General features: G+C 42.8%; 2 protein-coding genes across 2 annotated transcripts in view; one reads left to right on the forward strand and one right to left on the reverse strand.

The window, feature by feature from the left end:
* The window catches only part of LOC310775877 (uncharacterized protein), a gene marked incomplete at its 5' end in the record, with an annotated part of 32,202 nt that extends 24,047 nt beyond the window's left edge, over nt 1-8,155 (reverse strand). Inside the window, one exon of the mRNA XM_083636003.1 lies at nt 7,822-8,155. Coding sequence (XP_083492129.1) covers nt 7,822-8,155 — 334 coding nt within the window. The remainder of the gene's footprint in view (nt 1-7,821) is intronic.
* A 12,206-nt stretch (nt 8,156-20,361) lies between these two features.
* The window catches only part of capn9 (calpain 9), a 34,151-nt gene continuing 28,456 nt past the window's right edge, over nt 20,362-26,056 (forward strand). The window contains exon 1 of the mRNA XM_083635193.1: nt 20,362-20,676. Within this exon, the coding sequence (XP_083491319.1) occupies nt 20,470-20,676 (207 nt within the window). The 5' untranslated portion in view covers nt 20,362-20,469. The remainder of the gene's footprint in view (nt 20,677-26,056) is intronic.

Below are 26,056 nucleotides of genomic sequence, written 5' to 3' on the forward strand. Positions count from 1 at the left end.
AAGACCAGTTGGTGCAACTGGCCCCTGGTGTGAACAAAGGCTAAGTTTGCCAGTTTACCTTAATTTTTTTTAATAGGCCTTCATATCACCGTGGTTTGTCGTAGTGTAGGAAGTTAGCCAGGGGCAAGGGCAAAAATGCCCCAAGAATGATCAGAATGCCCCTAAAAGCCAGGATCCAGGGGCAAAAATTGCCCCCAAGATTTCTAAAATTTTCTTTTCACTCAATTCATTTCATTTCCATTTCCATCTCTAACACACACTAAAGCATCTGTCGTTTGCCAGAAAATGACGATGAAGAACACCCTCACACAAACAGCGCGCTGTTGTCCACACACTAAACTCTAGCAACTTAATGCAGTATAGGGATGCCACGGTGTGGACATTTTCCCACCGGGTAATAAACACGTGACAACGCCGGTGTTACCGGTGACACCGTACAAACAGAAGAAGAAAAAAAGCTCTGTAACAATAGGATTGTTAGTTCCTACTAGAGATTTAACGATATGAAAATTTCACATCACGATTATCGTGACCAAAATTATCGCGGAAAGAATTGCTGAAAATTTTCAAAAAGTACAGAGACTCACTGAAATCATTTTACGAGTTTTATATTGAAAACTCAGACCCAAAAAGGATTGATACACTCACTGAAATCATTTCTCCAAGGCTGCACGTTTGCATCTGGGAGAAGGTTGCCAACTTTGGTTGATGATGGTGGACAGTATTTCTATTTACCATGTTTTTCAACGCAGTGTAATCACGGTACCACGGTTTTAACGATAATCACAGTCACAACACTGCCTCACAAACTTGGCTGCATCCAACTCGAGACAACTTTTCAGACCCTGGAGACAATCTTTCTCAGAAGAGACTAACGCGACAAATCTGGAGACTTTTTCTGACATGGGATTAACATTACATGGTCTTTGTCAGACATATTATTTGTCAATATTTCTATCAGACAATGTCAGCAGCAATTCGGCCCGATTGTAACTCAACTTCTGCGGACTTGGCGCTCAGCAGAACGATTCTGTAAAGTTTCTTGCAAATGGCATCTGCACACTCCGATTTTTAATAATAGGGATTTGCTAATTGGGGGGAAACCGGTCTTTTTTCCTCTGTGGCAAAACAGGGGTGTTCATCTCCTGGGTGACATCTATGACATAAATGGGTTACACACCTTTCAGGATATTAAACGCAATTTTAATTTACCAAATACAACCCTTTTTTTCTTTTTTCAGTTGAGATCTGCTCTCCAAACACAAGGTATAGCGCAGCAACTCCCTTTACGTTCACATCCATTCCGCGAGATGATTATCAAAAAGAAGGCATCGAAAGGCGCGGTGACCTCTCTATACCAATATTTCATTGAAATGTCATACAAAAATCTTTCTTTAGAAAGAATTTGGAGGGGGGATGTACCCGAATTGGTGCACGACTTTGATTGGGGCATGGTATGGAGGAACATTAAATTAGCTTCTCGAAATCCCAACCATCAACAGATCCATTATAATTTCATACATAGGACTTATTTAACCCCCCGTAAGGTTTTTCTTATGGGGGCTATTGATGATCCCTCGTGCACCCTATGCTCGTTAAAGAGCCTTGGCACTTTTTTACACATGACATGGGAGTGTCCTCCAGTCGCTCGTTTTTGGCAGGATGTCGCCTCTAAGTTGTCGGCGCTGATTGCGGACACAGTGCCTGTGACCATCCCATTTTTGTTGTTGAACGACATTTCTTCACTTCATATTCCTAAATATCAGAAACGTTTAGTGCTCGCAGGTCTAACGGCCGCAAAGAAAATGATAGCAGTACGTTGGAAGCCCCCTTACATTCTGACCATCAGACATTGGTTGTTAACCTTTCTTGATGTAATCTACTTGGAATTATCAACAGCTCGAACAAATGGGGCTAAGGAGGTGAATTTGAATATGTGGCTCGCGGCAGCTGAAGCTTTGAAAGAGCTGTTATAATGTTTTTTAGTTTGTGATCTTTGAGTCTGTTTTTGTTTTTGTTTCTCTTTGTTTACCTTTGTTGTTGAACGACATTTCTTCACTTCATATTCCTAAACATCAGAAATGTTTAGTGCTTGCAGGTCTAACGGTCGCAAAGAAAATGATAGCAGTATGTTGGAAGCCCTTTTATATTTTGACCATTAGACATTGGTTGTTAACCTTTCTTGATGTAATCTATTTGAATTATCAACAGCTCGAACAAATGGGGCTAAGGAGGTGAATTTGAATATGTGGCTCGCGGCAGCTGAAGCTTTGAAAGAGCTGTTATGTCTTTATTTTGTGATCTTTGAGTCCGTTTTTGTTTTTCTTTGTTTACCCTTGTGGGGAGGGGGGGGGTGTCTTATTTGTTTTCTATGTCTGGCGTATTGTGTATTGTTTGTGTTTAATGTTTTGAAAATAAAAAGATTTGATCACAAAAAAAAAGAAAATGTGAAACGGTACGGTTATCGTAAGGAATTTTATCACGGTTATCATTAAAACCGGTTATCGAATGAATGAATGAAACAAACTCCTCCGCTGTCCTCACAGTCCAGACGTACTTCTAACGTTAGCTTGGACGCTCAGTCACAGCACTGGCTGCCTCACAACTCATGGCTGCATCCGACTCGAGACAACTTTTCAGACGCCCGTGGAGACAATCTTTCTCAAAAGAAACTAACGTTAGCGACACATCTGGAGACATTTTCTGACATGGGATTTAACATTACCAGCAAGCAGCAGTAAGCAGGCAATGACTGAATGCTGGGTAAGTCCCTCCCTCCCGCTAGCATTGATGCTAAATTAGCATCAACTTTTTGCTGTGGTAAAAAAAAAAAAAGCACATTTCCAGAGATGGCCCGCAGTAGGGCTGTCACTTTTTCCCAAAATAAAATTCGAACGAACTCTAATTGCCCGAAATTCGTTCGAATATATTTGAAGTTTTTTGGGTTTTTTTTTTTTTTTTTTCCCAGTCCAGCAGCCTGTTGCACCAGCTGAACGTAAGTTCTGTCTTAAGTTAGGGTGTAAAGTCCACACTAACTGCTACGTTCAAACTAGTTAGTTTGACACTAAAGTTGTGTCTTTGTTTGGTTGCACCACGGAGACGTAAGGTACATCTTAACTAGTAGACCCTAAAGTCCATACTAACCAAAATAGTGTCGCAGACAATGACGTGTACAGTATCTGTGACCAATCAGTGAAAAGCACGGTGGAAACGGTGTTTATTTACGGTTGTTTAAGTGGAGTGAAAACAGGACATGTTGCCCACCGCAAATTAGTGCTTTCATATTTCATCAACACTAATCAAATGAGAACGTTATTGAGTAACGTTCGTTTAGGTTCATATTACTGTTAACGTTTATCTGTGAGCTCTTCATCAGTATTGTAGGCTATACCACCATCCTGCCTCACTAAATTGTTGCGGTTATTTTAATTTGTATGCAGTGCTGCAGCTTGTGGGAAACAAAAGCGTGAGTCATAAATATCAAAGGGTGTAATTTATCACGGAGAGCGCGTTGCGGACGCAAAACAACGATGCGCCACGGTGCCAAGTTGCAATCCGTGCCAACTGCTATTTTACGGAGGACTTTACACCTAGTAAGACGTAGGTGTACATTTTAAGTTCTAACTTATGCCTACGTTGTAACTATTTCACTTGGTGCAACCCAAATATTTTTAGTAGTGCGTAAACTCGGACTTAGTGAGACTTTACGTTCAAACTACCGGTAGCTTACGTTTCAACTTACGCACAGCTGGTGCAACCCACTGCAGGCCACCGGGCATCAGCCCGACGTGTTAGCTTGGACGCTCACAGTCACAACACTGCCTCACAAACTTGGCTGCATCCAACTCGAGACAACTTTTCAGACCCTGGAGACAATCTTTCTCAGAAGAGACTAACGCGACAAATCTGGAGACTTTTTCTGACATGGGATTAACATTACCAGCAAGCAGCAGTTGGTAAATTTTGGTTAATAAAAAAAAAAAAAAAAAAAAAAAAAAAAATCGAACATTCAAATTACATTTCGAAAACGAACCCCCTCCCCCACATTCGAAGTTGCATTCGAATTTCGAATGAAAAGTGACAGCCCTAGCCCGCAGTCAGTAGGCTCTTTCACACCGGCCTTGAACGCCGAAAAATGCACGGAAAATAGGATTCGCGCCTCCGATGTGAAAGTCGTGAACGTGCGTTGGTGGATAATTGTTTTACGCCTTTTGTCCCGCCACGGTAGGTAGTCACAACGCCGGGTTACCTGGCAACCCGCCTCCATTTGAAAGCGTTGTCACAGCGAGCCGGAAAAGGTGCGAATGGTCAGCTCATTCATAAAAAAATTACAGGGGAAATCACCTCATGTAGCAAGAAAGTAGCCTATACAATCATGACTGCACGGACGCCAGGAGGAATGCTCCGTGCGGTTAGGCTTTATGCTCAAACGATGTTGACATTAGTAGGTAAAATTAACGGATATAATAATAAGCTTCAGAGGGCTATAGCTGTCTGTGGCGAGTTGGTCTGAGGATATTCCCTCTCGAAATCAGTTAATCATACAGTAGGCTAGGCTACACTAACCTATGAAAATATTAATTTGAGCGTGGAGCTGAGTGGAAATGCCTCCAGCGGCTCGCCTTTCAATCCGGGAGCAGTGGCTGTCGCCTGAAAGGACACGGCGGGACGGGAATGTGGCCGTCCTGCTGGCCTGTGTGTGAAAGCAATTTCTGTGGCGAGGCTGCCAGGCTTTGCAGGCTTTCTGCAAAGCCTTTTTGCGCGATCTGTGTGTGAAAGAGCCTAGTGACAACAGAATGCACACGCAGGCTTAGCTAAGGGTCTTACCTACATGTGTATGAGGAGGGCATCATTTGTTTAGTTTAGTTTATTAGGATGCTAGCAGGATGCTACGGCTATTCTTCCTGGGGTTTGTGTTCATAAGATGTACAGTATAGCGATAGCTAACGTCAGTTGCTGGTCTAACCAGAACAGCGGAGCCACACTGCAGCCCAGAGGGAGCGCTTGTAATTTACCCCGGCGCACGCTGAAACTGCGGAGTTTTCCTTTCATTTCTTCCTCCATGAAAACAAAAGGTGTTACTGGTGGACACATGTTATGTAATCGGTGTATCCCCCAACACCGTGTAACACCGGTAACACAGACAACTACAAGCCTATCCCCCACTACTGTGTAACACCGGTAACACCGACTACTACAACTACAACTGCAGTGTTAATTTAAATTTAAAATTTAATTAAACTCGTGTTTGAATGAGCTTGCGTTAACCACAGATCTCATTTGAAGCATCGTGACCAAAAACCCATTCAAAAATCCCATAGGCAGAAACAGTGAAGAACCAGGAAGTGTTAGCATCAATGTTTTCCGGACTCATTCCTGCGGCTCTCTATTAAGTAGCGAGTAGCGAGGCAGGATAATGGTGAATTACAATGCATGATGATGAAGCTCTCACCACAGATAAACGTCAACAGTCTAACGAATGCTAACGTCCTCATTTGGTTAGTGTTAATGAAATATGAATGCACTAATTTGCGGTGGGCAACATGTCCCAGACTAACACTATTAATTGTTATTTGGGTAGTATTGACGCGCCGCCCTAAACCAGCCAAATACCACGATTGAAGATATTGTCACTCCGTTGTTCAAGTATGCAGGTGTGAAATTATTGTGCTGGGGGGCATCATTACAAGACATACTGTAGGTAGGTACAAAGTCACAACATTATGATTATTTTCAGTCTCTTTTGCTATGAACGGTCCTGGGCGGAAACAGGCAACCGGTGTGACAGCCTAACTGGTCGCTCCACTATCCTCCATACGCGTGCGTGTGATTGTTGTTTACTTCCTGCAGCAGCTGTTGTGCACTTCTGTCCACAGATTCACCACAACTCCACAATGAAACGCTGAAGTCTCCGGCGGATGAAAACTACCCTTCTTTGCTTTTTACCATCTTTTAATCTCCACTGTGCCTGTCCAACAAATAAATAAACTCATAAACACAGGATAGGCGAGCATGTGTGTCTGCCAAATATCTCGGTGGGTGTGACTGACTGTGGTGTTGGAATGAAACCTGCCTACTCTCTTCCTACTACTTCCTGGTGTTAAAATATTGAATTAAATTACATTAAAATGTTAAAATTCGCTTTCATAGCGATCGACACGAGTATATTGGTGATCTGCATGATTACACCTTTTCAAAGCAGTGATCACCGCTAAAATAATAATAAATAAATAAAACAACTCACCTGCGGGTTTCGATCCGCAAATACAAAAGGATTCAGCACAGTAAACCATGCACCTATTGCTCCAATCTACGCCACCAGTCCATTCACGGTTGCGCAGTTCACCTCATAACTGAGCAACATCGGCGACCGGTTGAACTGAAGCTTGTTAAACTATCTTGTTGCTCATGAAAATATTGAACTGAATTCGCTGCATGCTGATAGTTGGGACTGCACGGTTTACAAGAACTGGCAATGGCAGTGATCTCTGGAATTTGACAAGGATTATATTATCAAATGAACATTAAAATCCCATTTTCAAAAGACTAATAGCCTATTGTGTCATTGTATTCTGTATAGTTGTACATGTTTATCTCCTATTGTATAGCCCTATGGCTTTATTGTATTCATCACTGCTATCAAATAGCATTTCTGCTTTATTGCATATAACATTGAAACTGTGCCACTGCAATAAGGACTTTGCCTATGTTAGCCTACATATTGTAGCCTGATTGAGCCACCCCTCTAACTCTTAAAAGGGCACATGGAAATCAGTTAAACAATGGTTGGAGAACCATGCAATTTTATTCATTCATTAGGTAGCCTATAAGGCAGAGACAAGAGAGACAGATCCAAATATATTAAGTGGCTCAATAACATAAACTCTAAAATAATGCAATATCTATCAAGGTAATTGATATGGCCAAGTAGGCTTTGTTAAATAAAGAAACAGGGGTGACATGATAAACAAAATAAGATCAGACTGACCGGGCATGTAATCGCATCACAATACACACACCCACTAGCTGAGCTCTGTAGAGCGATGTAAAGCAGAGGTGAGCAGTTGTGATGAAGCTGAATGTTTTGAATGTTTGCAAAACCCTAATCCAAAATAAATGAAAAACCACAACACCACAGTCAGTCACACCCACCGAGAGATTTGGCAGACACACATGCTCGCCTATCCTGTGTTTATGAGTTTATTTATTTGTTGGACAGGCACAGTGGAGATTAAAAGATGGTAAAAAGCAAAGAAGGGTAGTTTTCATCCGCCGGAGACTTCAGTGTTTCATTGTGGAGTTGTGGTGAATCTGCGGACAGAAGTGCACAACAGCTGCTGCAGGACGTAAACAACAATCACACGCACGCGTATGGAGACAGGATAGTGGAGCGACCAGTTACCAGGCTGTCACACTGGCAGCTGGCAACAGGGAGGGAGGGTGTCATCATGGAAGCGCCCACTGTCTCACCAGGAAACTCGTGAAATAGTGAGTTGAAAAGGAGTTTGTAGCCTATCTCAGCGTGGTAGACTAGATAGTGACATGAGATTAGAAATTATAACTAAAGCTGCTGGGTTTTTCTATTTGATTTTTATTAGATTTTAAGATTACAATAATTGTCAAGTTGCTCAAATCTAAAATATATATATTTAGATTTTTTCTTTTGCACAGGATTGTATTTTGTATTTTGAAGGCTAAGAAATTTGACCGGAAGTGAGTTTACTTATTGTGGCTAGTTTGTGCTAGCTTCAGGTTGAGACGCTCCTTTTGTTTTTCTCTTCCTTTTCGTGCTGTAGTACTACGTAATAACGTAATACTCACCTTTGGGTGGACGCATGGAGCCCCCGGAGAACCCTCTCTGCATCTGCCGACCATCATAGTCCCCGTGCCCCGACACGGAGTCCGTATAACGTCCTCCAGACCGGTCAAAGCTAGCAGAGCCCGAGCCACCCTCACCCCAACCACCACCACCTCCGTAACCACCGCCAGACCCACTACTGTCTCGCTCCCCGCCTCGCCACCCAGCGCCCGACCCACCGTCTCCCCACTCACCGCCCAGCCCACCACCGTCTCCCCAACCAGGACCTGACCCACCACGGCCTCCCCAACTGGAGTCCCTCAGCCTCATGGACCCAGATCCGTAATGGCCGTTCATGGTTTCAGTGCGCTCTTCCAATAGTCTCGCTCTCTCGCTCTCGAGCCAGACAATCTCTTCCACAACCTGCGAATGTTCCATAAAATACCACCGGACCGCCGGCGGGAGTCAACGCGTCTGTTTTCACCACCACAGTACACGAATCGACTGGTCTGCGCAGTGGTCTGCGCCAACGACAAAGAGAGAGAGAGCGTTTGCGCATGACAGGAAGCAAACTGTTTAGCTGTCAAGCTACAACAACAAAGTAATCAGTTACATTACTTTTATAGTGTGCTACTTGGATTACGTTACGAGTTCCAATTTGAACAGGTAACTAGCAGTGTTGGGCAAGCTACTTGGAAAATGTAGCAAGCTAAGCTACCAGCGAAATGTAGCAAGCTAAGCTGCACACTACATGTCAAAATAAAAGTAGCTTTCTACTTTAAATCAAAGCTACCTTTTTTCTTTTTTTTTTGCCAAATCAATTTGATCTCAGTGGTCAAGAAAAGGGAATTCCAGCACATCTGGAATAGGCTGATGATATTCATGGGGACAAACTACTTGGGAGAGGGATCATATGTGTAGGAAAACACTTTTTGAACGGAACTTATTTCTATTGTAGCCTATACATTTTTAAAGTAACCTTCCAATAGAGTAAGATATATATTGCGATATCTTTTTATGGCCCACGATACGTATTGTCACATCGTTGTATTGCGGTAATATTGAATTTCAATATATTGTTGTCCCATCCCTAGGCCATCTGATCTGATGGACCAGCAGGTAGGCTACGATCACATCAGTGATCAGGCTTCAGCTCGCCCTGTCACTCCAGACCACCCTGAGAAGGTTGAGCACCCAGCAGTCCTGAGACTAGAATCCAGGAACCACGTCCGTATGTATGAACGTCCGGGTGAAGGTGATTGATTAAATGTATTATTATTATTTTTTTTATTTTTATTTTATTATTATTATTATTATTTGTCCACAACTCAAACATGTTAAGAGACGTATGTTGTACCCAGAGGATGGCACATGAACAGGTTACACTATTTTCTTATTTCTATTGTGGTCTGAGGTGGGGGCGGTGGCTTCCATGTGGTCTCCCCAGTCTACTGCCCTGAGAGAGGGAAGCTGGAAGGTCAGTGGAGGCCGGGTGACTGACTAAGGCTACGTTCACACAGCAAACCTTAGTGCTCGCATCTGATCTTTTCTCCCCTAAGTGACTCATGTCAGTCTTTTTCATGACTGTGTGAACAGTACAAGTCACATTAAAAGTGATATTTTTTTAAAGACGACCTGGGCTACTTTCAAATGTGGAAAAACATCAGATAGACCAGAACTGCGTCGCGTCTTCAAGCGCCCAGCTCCAAGGCCGCGCCCCTTTTTAGGGGAAACCCACCATAGTAAACGACGGTACAAGAAGCCGAAACCACTTCAAACAAACTATTTAAAACGGTTTAATTTGATAGAGATATGCCGAAGAGTTGCTGTGTTGTTATAGTTTCATTAACAATTAAAAAAAAAAAAAGAAAAAAGGTCTGCGATAGGGTAGGCGCATAGGCGTGACACCGTCAATGTGGACGATGCATGTAACCTGGTGGAAACTGGATACAGTGTTCATATAAGGCAAGTACCTCGTGTCGATGTATCTAGCGCATTCTATGGCCGGCCGAGTTGAAATATATTGTCATGTCATGGTGTCTTTGGGTCATTTATAAAGGAAATGAATTCTGTTATTTTTCTATAGATGTTTTGGGTACTGCTATTTTACATTGAAGTCAACGCGAGTGGCTTGTGTTATCCCCTAAAAAGGGGCGCGGCCTTCAAGTTTTGCAAATTACCCGGATGTGCTGTTCTGGTCTATTCGAATCTGATGTTTTGGAATGTGACTTCGGTGTGAAGAGACATCTGGCCCGTATCAGACTTCAATGTGACTTTTACATCATTCCAGAGCGACATTCGTCACTATTCTGCGCTGGCGGGAGGAGGGAGGACCAACAAGCAGGCAGATTGTGATTACAAGCATGGAGGACAGCTGCGAGGGAGCTAATCAGTGGAGGGACAGTGAGGTTTTAGTATTAGCAAGAAGTAGCAGCTATTGCTCCACAGAAAGCCATCATTAAAATGTTGGCTCTCTTTCTCCTCCTCCTCCTCGCTATCATCTGCTCCTGTATTCGCTGGCTTCCACTGCACAATAACTTGTAAATTAAACCGTAAACAACAGATGAAACAACATAGTCAGCTCCCACCATGTTTACTGCTGTCTTCTTCCGGGTTTACGTAGAACAGCAGTGTGCTGTGTGTGACATTATAGTCGTTCTTCTGCGCACGTGGGTCACTTCAGGTCCGCAATCTGTTCACTGGAGTCTGATATGGGCCACTTTTAAAAAATCTGTGTGACCAGCCACAAAAGAAAATCTGATCTGATCAAAAAATCTGATTCGAGCACTGAGGTTTGTTGTGTGAACATAGCCTATGTCCAGACGGCCACATGTGGATGTTCGTCTTTTGCACCTTCCCCAGGTTTGATTGTTTGCTGATACAATTTGACTTCTGATCTGCTGAATATAATAATAATAATAATAATTGATTGGATTTATATAGCGCCTTTCTAGACACTCAAAGCGCTTCACATATCAGGGGAGGGAGGGGGAGGGAACTCAACTCAACCACCACCGAGGTGTAGCACCCACCTGGGTGATGCACGGCAGCCAGTTTGCGCCAGAACGCTCACCACACATCAGCTATCACGGTGGAGAGCTGAGGACTGAATGTGCCAATTAAGTAACGAGGGATGATTAGCTGGCCATGATTGAAGGAAGGCCTGTTTGGGAATTTAGCCATGTAGGGCACCGGGGTTACACCCCTACTCTTGCGAAGAGTGCCGATGGGATCTTTAATGACCACAGAGAGTCAGGACCTCGGTTTAACGTCTCATCCGAAGGACGGTGCTCACTAACAGGACAGAGTCTCTGTCTCTGTCCTGGGGCATCAGAATCAGAATCAGAATCACTTTTATTGCCACAGTATGCAAGTTACATACGAGGAATTTGTCTTAGTGTCTGTATGCAGCGTAGCGGTCACATCAATATACAGAGATAAGAAGTAGGAAGATAACTAAAGAGAATCGCAAAGTTGCAAGTGCAATCAAATCGAGTAAATATATACAATATGTACATGAGTGGTGAAGTGTTCTGTGGATGATAAATATGAATTTACGTTGGATTTACATGAGATTTACAGACTGAGTTAAATAGATGTTAAATAGGCAGTGGATTTACATGAATTTACAGTCGGAGTTAAATAAGAGTTTACATTGACTGTACATGAAATTTACAGGCTAAGTTAAATAGGCATTAATGTGCAGGGAATTTACATGAATTTACAGTCCCAGGTAGACAGGCATTAAATTAGATATGAGTTCCAGTTTTACGGGGGGGGCGGGGGGGGGTTCAGTTGAGTTTAGGAGGAGGTAGTGAGTTTGTGTGTGTGTGTGTGTGTGTGTGTGTGTGTGTGTGGGGGGGGGGGGGGTTGTTGGTGAGGTCCTTGGCGGAAGGGGTTTCTGGGCCTTGTTGGTGAGGCTGATGGTGGTTGGGAAGAAGCTGGTCTTGTGGCGGGTGGTTCTGGTCTTGGCAGTCTCTTGTCGTGGGGGAGTGTCTTAAAGAGTTTGTGGCCAGGGTGGGAGGGGTCGACCATGATCTTGCGAGACCGCTTCAGTGTCCTGGCTGCATGCAGGTCCTGGAGGGATGGCAGGTTACATCCGATTATCTTCTCAGCGCAGCGAATGATGCACTGAAGTCTGTTGATGTCTTTGAGAGTGGCAGCAGCATACCAGACGCTGATGGAGGAGGTGAGGATGGACTCAACGATGGAGGCGTAGAAGTGCACCATCGTGGCCTTTGGCACTTTGAATTCCTTCAGCTGCTGCACAAAGTACATCCTCTGCTGTGCCTTCTTGGTGAGAGCTCTGATGTTCAGCTCCCATTTTAGGTCCTGGCTGATGATGGTACCCCAGGAAGCGGAAGAAGGACTCCACAGTGTTGACTGGGGAGTCACACAGGGTGATGGGGGAAGGTGGGGCTGGGTTCCTCCTGTAATCCACAATCATCTCCATTGTCTTTTGAGCATTTAAAACCAGGTTGTTTTGACTGCACCAAGTCACCAGATGGTCAACTTCCTGTCTGTATTCCGACTCATCTCCGTCAGTGATGAGCCCTATGAGGGCGGTATCATCTGCATTGGGGAGTTTATTCATCAGATCAGATTATTCATCAGACCAGAGGGGAAGAGCACCTCCTACTGGTCCTCCAACACCACTTCCAGCACCAGTCTCCCATCCAAGGAGTATCCTAGGCCAGGCCTGCTTAGCCTCCCAAGGAAAGCCAGTAATGTAATGCAGGAGCCACTGGTGCTGAGTGGGCTGCACAAGCCAGCACAGTTGTAAAAAGGCTCACTTTGATGCTTGAATACCAGCTTCTTGTTGGTCAGCATTTTTGTCTACATCCAGCAGGTGGCGCCTTATGACAGGAGACAATACCAGGCCCAGTCAGACACAGAGCTCGACAGCGCACAGTAAAGTCTCTCCACTGGCTACCGGTTGATTTTAGAATCGATGTTAAGGTGCTCTTAGTGGTTTTTAAAGTTTTACATGGACTTGCCCCCCCGTATCTTAATGACCTTTTGTCAGTTTACGCTCCTGTCAGAGCCCTTAGGTCCTCAGAGTCGTCACCACTTCATATTCCGCCGTCCAGAACGAAAAGATACGGAGAGGCTGCTTTTAGCTCTTATGCCCCTATAGGCTGTGGAATACCCTTCCTCTAGAGTTGCAGAACTCCTCTTCCATTAATGTTTTTAAGAAAAATCTTAAGACCTATCTTTTTACAAGGGCATTCTCTTAACATTTATCTTCTTTTTATTTTAATCTGTATCTTGTTTTATTATATCTATCCTGGGCCCCATTTGTTCTCATTTTATTCAACTGTTTATTTTACTGTTTTATCTTTATCCAACTGTTTTATCTTTCTGTAAAGCACTTTGAATGGCATATTATGTTTGAATTGTGCTATATAAATAAAGTTTATTATTATTATTATTATTATTATTATTATTATTATTATTATTATTATTATTATTATTATTATTATTATTATAAAGCCAGTACCAAATTAAGCGTGTGAATTAAATTAATAGTTGTTATTTTTTCAGATTGCTGTTTTAAAGCTGAACAAGAACCAAACTTCACCCTGGAGGGAATACGCACTCTCTCGTAATGGGACAAGCCCGTCTTTTATTGTCACACGAACACCACAATACATGCATGCGGCCACAACACACTCATGCTGACGGTGGCCGGTGAAAAGTGTCCTCTGCATTTAACCCATCCAGGCATGTCCTTTCCTCCGGGGGGCAGGCCAGGAGCAGTGGTCGCTTTCTCGTACAGCGCCCGGGGACCAACTGCGGATGTTGTCGTCACTGGTCGGATGACGATGACGATCTGATCTTCTGCATGTTTTTTAGTGGGGGGGGTTATATACGGAGGAACCCCCTGGGGGAGCACGGGGAGAACATGCAAACTCCACACAGAGAGAAAGGCCCTTACGACGAGATACCCCACCTGGGCAGTAGGCACTGAAGATATGGGGGGGAACACAACCACAGCGCCCACAGTGTCCCAGGCGAGAATCGAACTCAGGACCTTCTGACTGTGAGGCGACAGCTCTACCACTGAGCCATCGTGCCCCACTGATGTAGGCTACACTACACATGGGAGGCATATTACGCAGGAGGTGTTACTTTTACTAGACTCTCCTTAATCAGCTATCATCACTAATCATCCACATGTACCTTTTTGCTGATGTATCTCCTCTCCGTTAGAAACCGGTGGAGTCAATGTGCACTGGAAGGCCCAGAGAGCGGTGAGCAGCAGATGCAATGTGGGGAGCATCCTCCACGGCACACCGGTGGCCACCGAGGTGAAAATCATCGTTCCGTGGTGACCTCTACCAGGGGCGGACTGGGATCATAATTCAGGCCGGGCATTAGATACCAAGCAGGCCAGGCCGATACGGGCCGACGCGCGTGCCGACTTGTAGCCCAATTTGGGCCATTTGAAGCCAGATTTGGGCCGTTTGAAGCCCAATTTGGGTCGTTTGTAGCCAGATTTGGGCCGTTTGAAGCCCAATTTGGGCTGTTTGAAGCCCAATTTGGGCCATTTGAAGTCCAATTTGGGCCAAGTCCAATTTTACAATGAGATGTACCCACTTTAACCCTGAATAAAGTAATAAAACCACTAGTAAACCAGTAGGCGGTGCCAGGCCTGCTGTTCAGTGAGTGGTCTGACTGCGGGCACACAAAAAAAAAAAAAAATGTTTTTTTTCAGGCCAGGCCAGGCCACCGGGCATTTGCCCGACGTGCCCGATTATGCAGTCCGCGCCTGACCTCTACATGCCAGTGCTTATTCAGGACCTGACCCAACAACCCCCCCCCCCCCCACCCCACCCACTCTCAGAATCCTCACTTTAATAATATCAGAATTCAGACATTAAAACTCAGAATTCTATTTTCAGTACATTCATATTTTGACTTCATTCTCAGAATCCTGACTTAAAGCAGCTACGAGCAAGATTTTCGAACAGTCTAAATTTAATATCGATGCATCACATCTTGCCTAATAGCAGACGAGACCAACGCCGAGTAGTCTCGCTTGAACCCCGAGTGAATCGGCCAGTGTTGTCTTGACGAAATAGTCTGTCTGCGGCCGGGGCAGATCAGGAAGTGAAATGAAACGGTATGCGGCAGCCACATTCGGCCATAACCACAAAATAACAAAATCACTTCCAAACAAACTGTTAGAATATAACGAGAGATGTTCGCGAGAGTAGCAAGCCCCTGCATGGCGTTCTCCGTGTTTATGGTCTGTTGCTAGGCAGAGCGAAGCGGTTGAAGGCAGGCAGCTGCCGTAAACCGTTTCGTTTCACTTCCGGGTTTATCCGGCCCGCCGGTAGACAGATAGAGAGAGAGAGCCTGGTGACGCGAGGTTAGTAGACAGACACAGACTCTATAATCATCAAGAGAGCAATCTCCGATTCACACGGCTTTGGTCTCAGCTACTATTATAGGTAAGATGTGATGCATCAATATTATAATTATACTGTTTAATAACAATCGAAGATCTTGCTCGTAGCTGCTTTAAAGTGATAATCTCACAGATTCTCATGTAAATAAATGTCTGTTAAGTCACTATTCATCTGTTAGTTAACACAATGGTGATTGAGCCTATACCCATTGATGGAAGCCTTTGCATGTTCAGCATTGCAGCATTTGTGAACTTGGTGTCTCATGGTGACACAGGGTGGGCGGAGCCAACACAATGCAGGGATCAGCCGAGCAGCATTTTGGTAAACAAACCGCGTCACTGGGTGGCAATGGCAATGGAACCCTATGGAGCGTGAGCTTTGGGAGGCTTGAGTGTCTGACTCTAGCCGGCTGACCCTGTTTTACATTTTTTTTAACTACGACAGTTCACACAACTTTAACACGACGTGCATATATTATACATCAAAGTCTTGAGCTACTACTTCTGCTCTCTCTCAGAATGTCAAAATATAAGCGATGCGATAATCACTGATGTACCCCATCGCATTAGTCGCGGAGGCTCCTATAGCCACTCACTAAGGATACACTGTGCCCATCTTGTAGCTGTTGTGATGTAATTGTTTTGTTATTGCAGCTCAGAATTAAGCAGTTTCAGGGGAGGCTCAGTGAATGAAGTGAAGTGAAAAATAAACATTATTCCATTAGTTCTCAAAATTAGATCTCATAGAATAGTCTAAATGTGTGTGATTTTGTTAAAGAGATTGTTTAGAGATAGTATAGTTTTGGGAAATGTTACAGGTTTTTGTTTTTTTTCACTTTCCCAGAGTCAGAAACAAATAAATGCCTTCAGACAAACCTTTTTTTCTCTGAGAATATCTATCTATCTATCTATCTATCTATCTATCTATCTATCTATCTATCTATCTATCTATCTATCTATCTATCTATCTGTCTGTCTGTCTGTCTGTCTGTCTGTCCCTCCATCCATCAATCCATCTATGAGGAGTGCAATGATCCAGTCTATTTCTTTCTGCCTGGTCCGCACAAGTTGCTAAATGCTAGTGTCATAAACACCGTTGCAAATTGACGTACTGTATATCAAACTAGTCACAGAGAGCACACCCTTGGAAGTGGCTGGCAGCAAGCATGCACTGCGCATCTACTAGGTAGGTACCGGTCATAGCAAACAAACGGAGAGATTTATGCATTGCAAGCTGCGTTAGCAGCACGTCAACTTAATGTTACGTTGCTGTCAACAAACCATTGACAGTGTAACAGAGGCGACTGAGTGAACACGTTCCGCCTACCTGACTGCTGTTGTCGCAGTTCACTTTCACACATTTTTTTCTTCTCGTTTTTTTCGTTGCCAGAGGGATAAATCCACTCCATCTTTCAGCAGTCAGTCAGCAAACTTGACTTTAAGTAGCCTCCTGTATTTACATTGATGCATGCGAAACTAAACACTTTGGGGGAGGCGAGGGCGGCCAAAGAGTGTTGAAGGCAAGAGTTGACAACATTTACCTTTTGACAGCGCCGCTTTTGCCGATGGGACAACACCAGTTCCAGCACAGAACCGTGGCAGCCAATCAGAGGTGTCTCCTCCAAGACAAAATGCTGTGTGCTGGTGTTGCAATGGAACGATGGATTAGCTGTCACTTCTGTTCTGATCAATATGCAGTGTTGGGGGTAACTCATTACAAAAGTAACATATTACATGTAATATATTACTTTTAGCAGTAACCCAGTAATATAACTTATTACTCATAGGATTTCAGTAATATTATACCAGTTACTTTGTCAAGTAACTCAAGTTACAAATTGAGTAAAAAATTTTTTTTAATCAAAGCACGAGATACAGTACAATCATTTCCTAATCAAACTGTGTTTTTATGCAAATAACCACTACAGATGACAATAACAAAGTAAAAGAATAACATTTAGAATTTTGGATTGTTTACACTGACTTGAAGGCAGTTGAAATTATTTTTCGGGATGGTTCGGGGGCAGCGATGTCATTCTGCTGCTGCTGTTGTTTTGGTGAAAGTAATGCAAAAGTAGTGTAATAACTCATGAGTTATTCTACACAGACAGTAATATTGTAAAGTAACATTACTTTCAAATGAAAGTAACTAGTAATATGTAGTATATTACATTTTGAAAGTAACTCAACACTGTCAATATGTAAGTTCTGTTGTGCAATTTGCGGGGCCTTTTCCAGTGTGGGGGCCTTACGCTAGCTGCGTAGTGAGCGTATAGGGCAGACCGGCTCTGATTGTAGCCTATATAGGTAGGCTAGGTATATAGGTAAAAAAAGAATGATGCTTTCTGAAAATATAACAGATGTTTGTTTTATATTGGTAGCTTAAAAAATGTATAAGAATGCACATCCCCCAAAACTTTTTCAACCCGTCAACAGCAACGTTTAATGTGGATGAATGTTGATTGTATGTTCAATAAGCATATCATTTTCGTATAGACTGCTACTGACTATTTAAAAAAGAGAAAAGAAAACCAGGACAGAGATGGCTTTATCTTTCGAGGGCATATCATTTATATGGCAAATGGCACCACTTTAAATCTAATATGTGTTCTTATTTCAACACAGGCGTAATTTCTGGGGTGGCAATTTGAGTCATTTGCAAGGGCCCGGTGTCCGCCCAGTACGTTGATGGAGAGTCCGCTTTCTCCACGGGTCCCTCTAGCCCACTGCCTACACTGTCTATATTTACCACTGATTCCAAATGAACTAATACATTTATTAAGAGCATTCACAAAAATACAGTATTTTTTTAATTCAAATTCAAGATTCACTTTAATAGCCACAGTAAGTAATTAGATTACAAACGAGGAGTTTGACTTAGTGCAAGTATGCAGTGCAGCGTTCACATCAAGAGGAGAAGATGAAGCGATAAAGAAAAACCTAAGTAAAAAAGTGATATATGATTGGAAGGGGGAGGGGGGTGTACAGTAGGATAGTGTCCATGGGGGAGACCCCGGCCCGTTACTGAGCCGGTTGTGCTCAGGGCGGGTGATGATAAGGTCACCCGTGTGGGGGGGCTTTCGGGTCTCGTTGAAGAGGCAGATGGCAGTTGGGAAGAAGCTGTTCACTTTCAAATATCTTGATTGCGTTTTCAATGATGAGTACAAATAATACAAACGTACACCGCTTTACAATTTTTTAAAAAGAAATTAAAAAGAAAAAGACAGGACAATCAGATCAGCAACCAGTACTGTAACTTAACATGCATGTGACACGCCCCAGGAGAAGGTACCACATGTCGGCCGATTGTAATTCCCAGGAAAATTAGAAAATAGTTTCTTTTTTTGAAAAACAGTTTTTTCGTTTTTTCCATTAATACACACGTTTAGGTCTTGAACATAAAATGCAGCCGTAAAAAAGTCCAGTCCCCCCTTACCTGGCTGCCCAGGTGTGAAAAGCTTCTCCAACTTTGAGGGCCGTTATCTCTGAATGTTGCTTTTAGGAGTGTGAACGTTCAAATAAGCATATCTATATCATAGTTTATAATCTGCACTTTCATAATCTGTAAAAAACTGAAAAATGACCTCCGCCTACAAGTGGGTTGAAATAGCAGCAGCTGACATGTTATATTATAACATGGGAAGATAACAAGAGTTGGGGCGGGATATCTTGTGCATGGACGGGAAATTCTTTATCGAAATAAACCATGAATGGATGCCACACCGTAGAATTCTTTCATAGAGCCGCACGGGAGGAGGATCTCAATTTCTCTCATTTCAGATGAGCCATTACTTCCTCCGCCCAACGTTGTTTGTGTTGAAACTTTAACTGCTTTCCAATTAGTGAGGATCAGTCGTCTGACTGGGAGGGTAATAAAAGCAACTGCATCTGATTGATTTGTTGAAAGTGTGATCTCCTCAGGTGTGGTACCGACCGAATATTGCCATCATTGGGTTAGAGATAATCTCTTTGTTACAAACATATTAGAGATGTCAAAGATAGACTTTGAACAAGACCAAAACATATGACAGACAGCGGCCTCAGTCTGGTGGCATCCTTGACAGGTTGGATCCACATCTGGTAAGAAGTTGGGAAGACCAGAGGTTCTGGTTACTGGCAGACATCTGTCTTCTGTCAAGGGGGAGGGCTTTAAAGAGGTTATGACCTGGGTGGGAGGGGTCAGCCATGATTTCTTCGAGACCGCGTTTTGCGTCCTGGCAGTGTGTAGGTCCTGAAGGGATGGCAGGCTGCATCCGACCACCTTTTCAGCATGGCGGATGATGTCCATGCAGTCTGGAGATGTCCTTGTGGGCAGCAGCAGCATACCAGACGGTGATGGAGGAGGTTGAGGATGGACTCGACGGTGGAGTTGTAGGAAAGTACCAACGCTGTCTTTGGCACCTGGTGGCCTAAGTGGCTGCCTGATAATCTAGTTCTTTTTCTAAATGAAATAATTATGAAGTTTAACAATCCAGCAATTTGCTGGGGAAACCCACCAAAGACCCCTGGTGGTTCCCGGACACCACGTTGAGGAACCACTGTATTAGATAGATAAATAAAGTAATGCAAGAGACATTTATTTGTATGAAGATGTCACTTTTTTTATGTAGCACAAGTTGGGCTGGACTGGGACAAAAGAATTGGCCCTGCGTGAAATTTTGGCCCCCAGACTGGCCCATCACAATCAACCATACATACATGACACCACCCATCTTCATGCTCCCCTGAATACCAACCGTGCCACTCCCTAAAAACACTCTACCTGTTTTACGGGCGGCTCACACAATTATTTCCTCCTCTCCCCCCCTCCCCCCCCCCACACTTCCCTCCTTTTCTATTTATTTTTTATTTATTTATTTTTATTTTATTTGCCTGACCCGGCCGGGCACAGGGCACGTCAGGCAAATGTCCTGCATGCCGGTCCAGCCCGGTGCACAACCAACTGACCCGAAAGGACTGGAAATACCTCTCTGACAGCAGATCATCATGCAGGAATGAATTCCTGCAGGCCAAACCCAGAGAGAGAGACAGAGAGAGAGAGAGAGAGAGAGAGAGAGAGGCACCAGGAGAAGGGGCGAGGTCCACGGCCGAGGAGGACAAACCTGTTTCTGTCTGGAGGGCGTGTCCCGACCAACCCTACCAACCTGAGGGGCTTGTCCGTCCATCACACCTCAGACACACTGACTCATTCACTCATACGCTCACTCTCACTCCATCTCCCCCACGCTGAGGTCTCTCTCTCTCTCTCTCTGGGAAGATGCCTCTCCAGTCCACCCTGTCCGGCGGGAGCTTCAAGGCGTTGCGGGCCGTGGACACGCAGGCGGACGGCAGGTCGTTTGAGCAGCTGAGGCAGGAGTGTCTGCAGAGGGGCGTCCTGTTCGAGGACCCCGACTTCCCCGCAGAGGACGCCTCGCTCTTCTACAGCCAGAGTGTCCCCCTGCAGTTCGAATGGAAGAGGCCCGGGGTACGTACGGCCCACGGCCCCACACGCACGCGCACGCATGCGCACACACACACACACACACACACACACACGCCGCAGTTCACACTACAGGTGTTTAGGTGATGCTCCCCCCTAGAGGGAATGTCCAGTGGCTGAACGAGTGGGAGATCTGGAAATGTGAATGGATTTGAACCTGTGAGCTTTCAGTGACGGCACGCAGGCTCTGACAAATCACGGCCTGAACACGTTTAACCTGAGAGGAACACTGACATCATGAAGTAGACTATAAGATGTTCTTTAACCTGAGAGGAACACTGACATCATGAAGTAGACTATACGATGTTCTTTAACCTGAGAGGAACACTGACATCATGAAGTAGACTATAAGATGTTATTTAACCTGAGAGGAACACTGTCATCATGAAGTAGACTAAGATGTTATTTAACCTGAGAGGAACACTGACATCATGAAGTAGACTATAAGATGTTATTTAACCTGAGAGGAACACTGTCATCATGAAGTAGACTATAAGATGTTCTTTAACCTGAGAGGAACACTCACATCATGAAGTAGACTATAAGATGTTCTTTAACCTGAGAGGAACACTGTCATCATGAAGTAGACTATAAGATGTTCTTTAACCTGAGAGGAACACTGTCATCATGAAGTAGACTATAAGATGTTCTTTAACCTGAGAGGAACACTCACATCATGAAGTAGACTATAAGATGTTATTTAACCTGAGAGGAACACTGTCATCATGAAGTAGACTATAAGATGTTCTTTAACCTGAGAGGAACACTCACATCATGAAGTAGACTATAAGATGTTCTTTAACCTGAGAGGAACACTGTCATCATGAAGTAGACTATAAGATGTTCTTTAACCTGAGAGGAACACTGTCATCATGAAGTAGACTATAAGATGTTCTTTAACCTGAGAGGAACACTGTCATCATGAAGTAGACTATAAGATGTTCTTTAACCTGAGAGGAACACTGACATCATGAAGTAGACTATAAGATGTTCTTTAACCTGAGAGGAACACTGTCATCATGAAGTAGACTATAAGATGTTCTTTAACCTGAGAGGAACACTCACATCATGAAGTAGACTATAAGATGTTATTTAACCTGAGAGGAACACTCACATCATGAAGTAGACTATAAGATGTTATTTAACCTGAGAGGAACACTGACATCATGAAGTAGACTATAAGATGTTCTTTAACCTGAGAGGAACACTGTCATCATGAAGTAGACTATAAGATGTTCTTTAACCTGAGAGGAACACTCACATCATGAAGTAGACTATAAGATGTTATTTAACCTGAGAGGAACACTGTCATCATGAAGTAGACTATAAGATGTTCTTTAACCTGAGAGGAACACTGTCATCATGAAGTAGACTATAAGATGTTCTTTAACCTGAGAGGAACACTCACATCATGAAGTAGACTATAAGATGTTCTTTAACCTGAGAGGAACACTCACATCATGAAGTAGACTATAAGATGTTCTTTAACCTGAGAGGAACACTCACATCATGAAGTAGACTATAAGATGTTCTTTAACCTGAGAGGAACACTCACATCATGAAGTAGACTATAAGATGTTCTTTAACCTGAGAGGAACACTGACATCATGAAGTAGACTATAAGATGTTATTTAACCTGAGAGGAACACTCACATCATGAAGTAGACTATAAGATGTTCTTTAACCTGAGAGGAACACTCACATCATGAAGTAGACTATAAGATGTTATTTAACCTGAGAGGAACACTGTCATCATGAAGTAGACTATAAGATGTTCTTTAACCTGAGAGGAACACTGACATCATGAAGTAGACTATAAGATGTTCTTTACCCTGAGAGGAACACTGACATCATGAAGTAGACTATAAGATGTTATTTAACCTGAGAGGAACACTGTCATCATGAAGTAGACTATAAGATGTTCTTTAACCTGAGAGGAACACTGTCATCATGAAGTAGACTATAAGATGTTCTATTAACCTGAGAGGAACACTGACATCATGAAGTAGACTATAAGATGTTCTTTAACCTGAGAGGAACACTGACATCATGAAGTAGACTATAAGATGTTCTTTAACCTGAGAGGAACACTGACATCATGAAGTAGACTATAAGATGTTATTTAACCTGAGAGGAACACTCACATCATGAAGTAGACTATAAGATGTTATTTAACCTGAGAGGAACACTGACATCATGAAGTAGACTATAAGATGTTCTATTAACCTGAGAGGAACACTCACATCATGAAGTAGACTATAAGATGTTATTTAACCTGAGAGGAACACTGACATCATGAAGTAGACTATAAGATGTTATTTAACCTGAGAGGAACACTGACATCATGAAGTAGACTATAAGATGTTATTTAACCTGAGAGGAACACTGTCATCATGAAGTAGACTATAAGATGTTATTTAACCTGAGAGGAACACTCACATCATGAAGTAGACTATAAGATGTTATTTAACCTGAGAGGAACACTGACATCATGAAGTAGACTATAAGATGTTCTTTAACCTGAGAGGAACACTGACATCATGAAGTAGACTATAAGATGTTCTTTAACCTGAGAGGAACACTGACATCATGAAGTAGACTATAAGATGTTCTTTAACCTGAGAGGAACACTGACATCATGAAGTAGACTATAAGATGTTCTTTAACCTGAGAGGAACACTGACATCATGAAGTAGACTATAAGATGTTCTTTAACCTGAGAGGAACACTGTCATCATGAAGTAGACTATAAGATGTTATTTAACCTGAGAGGAACACTCACATCATGAAGTAGACTATAAGATGTTCTTTAACCTGAGAGGAACACTGACATCATGAAGTAGACTATAAGATGTTCTTTAACCTGAGAGGAACACTCACATCATGAAGTAGACTATAAGATGTTATTTAACCTGAGAGGAACACTGACATCATGAAGTAGACTATAAGATGTTCTTTAACCTGAGAGGAACACTGTCATCATGAAGTAGACTATAAGATGTTATTTAACCTGAGAGGAACACTGACATCATGAAGTAGACTATAAGATGTTCTTTAACCTGAGAGGAACACTCACATCATGAAGTAGACTATAAGATGTTCTATTAACCTGAGAGGAACACTGTCATCATGAAGTAGACTATAAGATGTTATTTAACCTGAGAGGAACACTGACATCATGAAGTAGACTATAAGATGTTGTTTAGCCTGAGAGGAACACTCACATCATGAAGTAGACTATAAGATGTTCTTTAACCTGAGAGGAACACTCACATCATGAAGTAGACTATAAGATGTTATTTAACCTGAGAGGAACACTGTCATCATGAAGTAGACTATAAGATGTTATTTAACCTGAGAGGAACACTCACATCATGAAGTAGACTATAAGATGTTCTTTAACCTGAGAGGAACACTGACATCATGAAGTAGACTATAAGATGTTGTTTAACCTGAGAGGAACACTGACATCATGAAGTAGACTATAAGATGTTCTTTAACCTGAGAGGAACACTGACATCATGAAGTAGACTATAAGATGTTATTTAACCTGAGAGGAACACTGACATCATGAAGTAGACTATAAGATGTTCTTTAACCTGAGAGGAACACTCACATCATGAAGTAGACTATAAGATGTTCTTTAACCTGAGAGGAACACTCACATCATGAAGTAGACTATAAGATGTTATTTAACCTGAGAGGAACACTGCAAGGAAGTAGACAAGATGAGATGGCTATCCACCTTATTTTTGAATGCCCCACTGTAAAAAATAATCGTGGGTACAAGTTCCGGTTTAACGTGACTCATTGTGGCAGCTTGCCATTTCCTTTGTTATACTCTTTGGCTGCAGACCCCAATTATAAACCGGAAGCTGCAGTCCGTTATAAAAGTTATAAATATAGTCACGTTATAAACAACTAACCAACGCTGCGGAGTCCGTATGGAAACAGTGTTACTCGAAATGGTTAAAAGTGAAATCAATTTGGTCATTCAGTGGCGTTTTGCTGCCATGTAAAGTAACTATTACGCTAGCCGTTAGCGTTAGCCACAGTAGCCGACTACCCACAATGCATTACGTTATCCCAGCACCCGAACGACACGGCTGTAGAGCAGAATGGCTCTGCTGTAAAATCCTCATAGACGTTTTTTTCTGTCAAGTTAAAACAGTCTATTACACCGGAAGCGGAAGAAGCACCCATCAGGCATCATGGCAGCTAGAAATAAGGTGGATAAGAGGGCTATAAAAGGAATACAGTAAAAAGACGTCTTTATTGTACTTCTGCTGTACTTTTTGGTAACACTATTTGGATAGTCCACCTACAGAGAGTCTACAGAGTACTTGTAACCTTTCAACAACTCATTAGTTGACATTCAATAATTCAACAGATTAGAGTAGGCTATTCATGAACATACTAGATATTACACTAGGTGCAGTACCTACACATGACACTAGGTGCAGGTGTGTGGAACGAGCAGCAAGTAGCAAACAATCTGCTGAATCTCAACTAATACTGTAAACTGTTGAAATGTTACCAATACTCTGTAGGTGGATGAGCCAAATCAAGTATTACCGTTTATTGTAGCCTTGGTCTAAACAGTTTCACAGTTACAGTTATAGTTTACACAACAATGATTTAATTAAAAAAGCAATAGTCATTTCAATAATGAGAGACTAATAGAAAGTATAACAAGCTTTAATGATACAACAAATTAATTTTGGCGTATGACTCCATGATATGATGACGCTCTCCTGAGATGATGAGAGGGCGTCATCAGTGAAGAATAGGATAGGAAATCCCCCATAGGGAATTCTTCAATCAGGAGTCATGACGATGGTGGTGGTCAGGGGAGGAGGTGGGGCGAAAACAACTGCTTCAGTGATGATGATCAGCAACTGAGAATGACACATGGCACATACACAGCACATAGCAAACAGAGTAAAACATGGACCCTGATATACTACGCTGATTAGGTGATTGGGATCAGCTGGAGAGGAATACCTTGGGCTGATTGGTTATTGCCACATGTGTGGTAAACTGTGAATGGGTGAGGAGACAGCATCAGAGAAAGGGGGCGAGCCTAACAATGAATGGGTTATACAACCTCAAAGAAAGGGGGCGTGCACTGTGATATGACCTGAACTGGGCATTGGCTGTTAAGTAGTCTTCATTATTGAAAATAGTCCAAGACATCATAAGTTGCTGTACTAATTTAAAGTGTTCTTTGACAGGTATGAAATGAATACTGATAGTATTAATAAACTAGTAGGCCTAATGAATGACCACTGTATTAGAGTTATTACTGTATTACTCTATAGTGTTAATAACTATAGGCTTAATGAATGACCACTGTATTAGAGTT

This window comes from Poromitra crassiceps (assembly GCF_964638095.1).
Source record: "Poromitra crassiceps genome assembly, chromosome: 4".
Lineage (NCBI taxonomy): Eukaryota > Metazoa > Chordata > Actinopteri > Beryciformes > Melamphaidae > Poromitra > Poromitra crassiceps.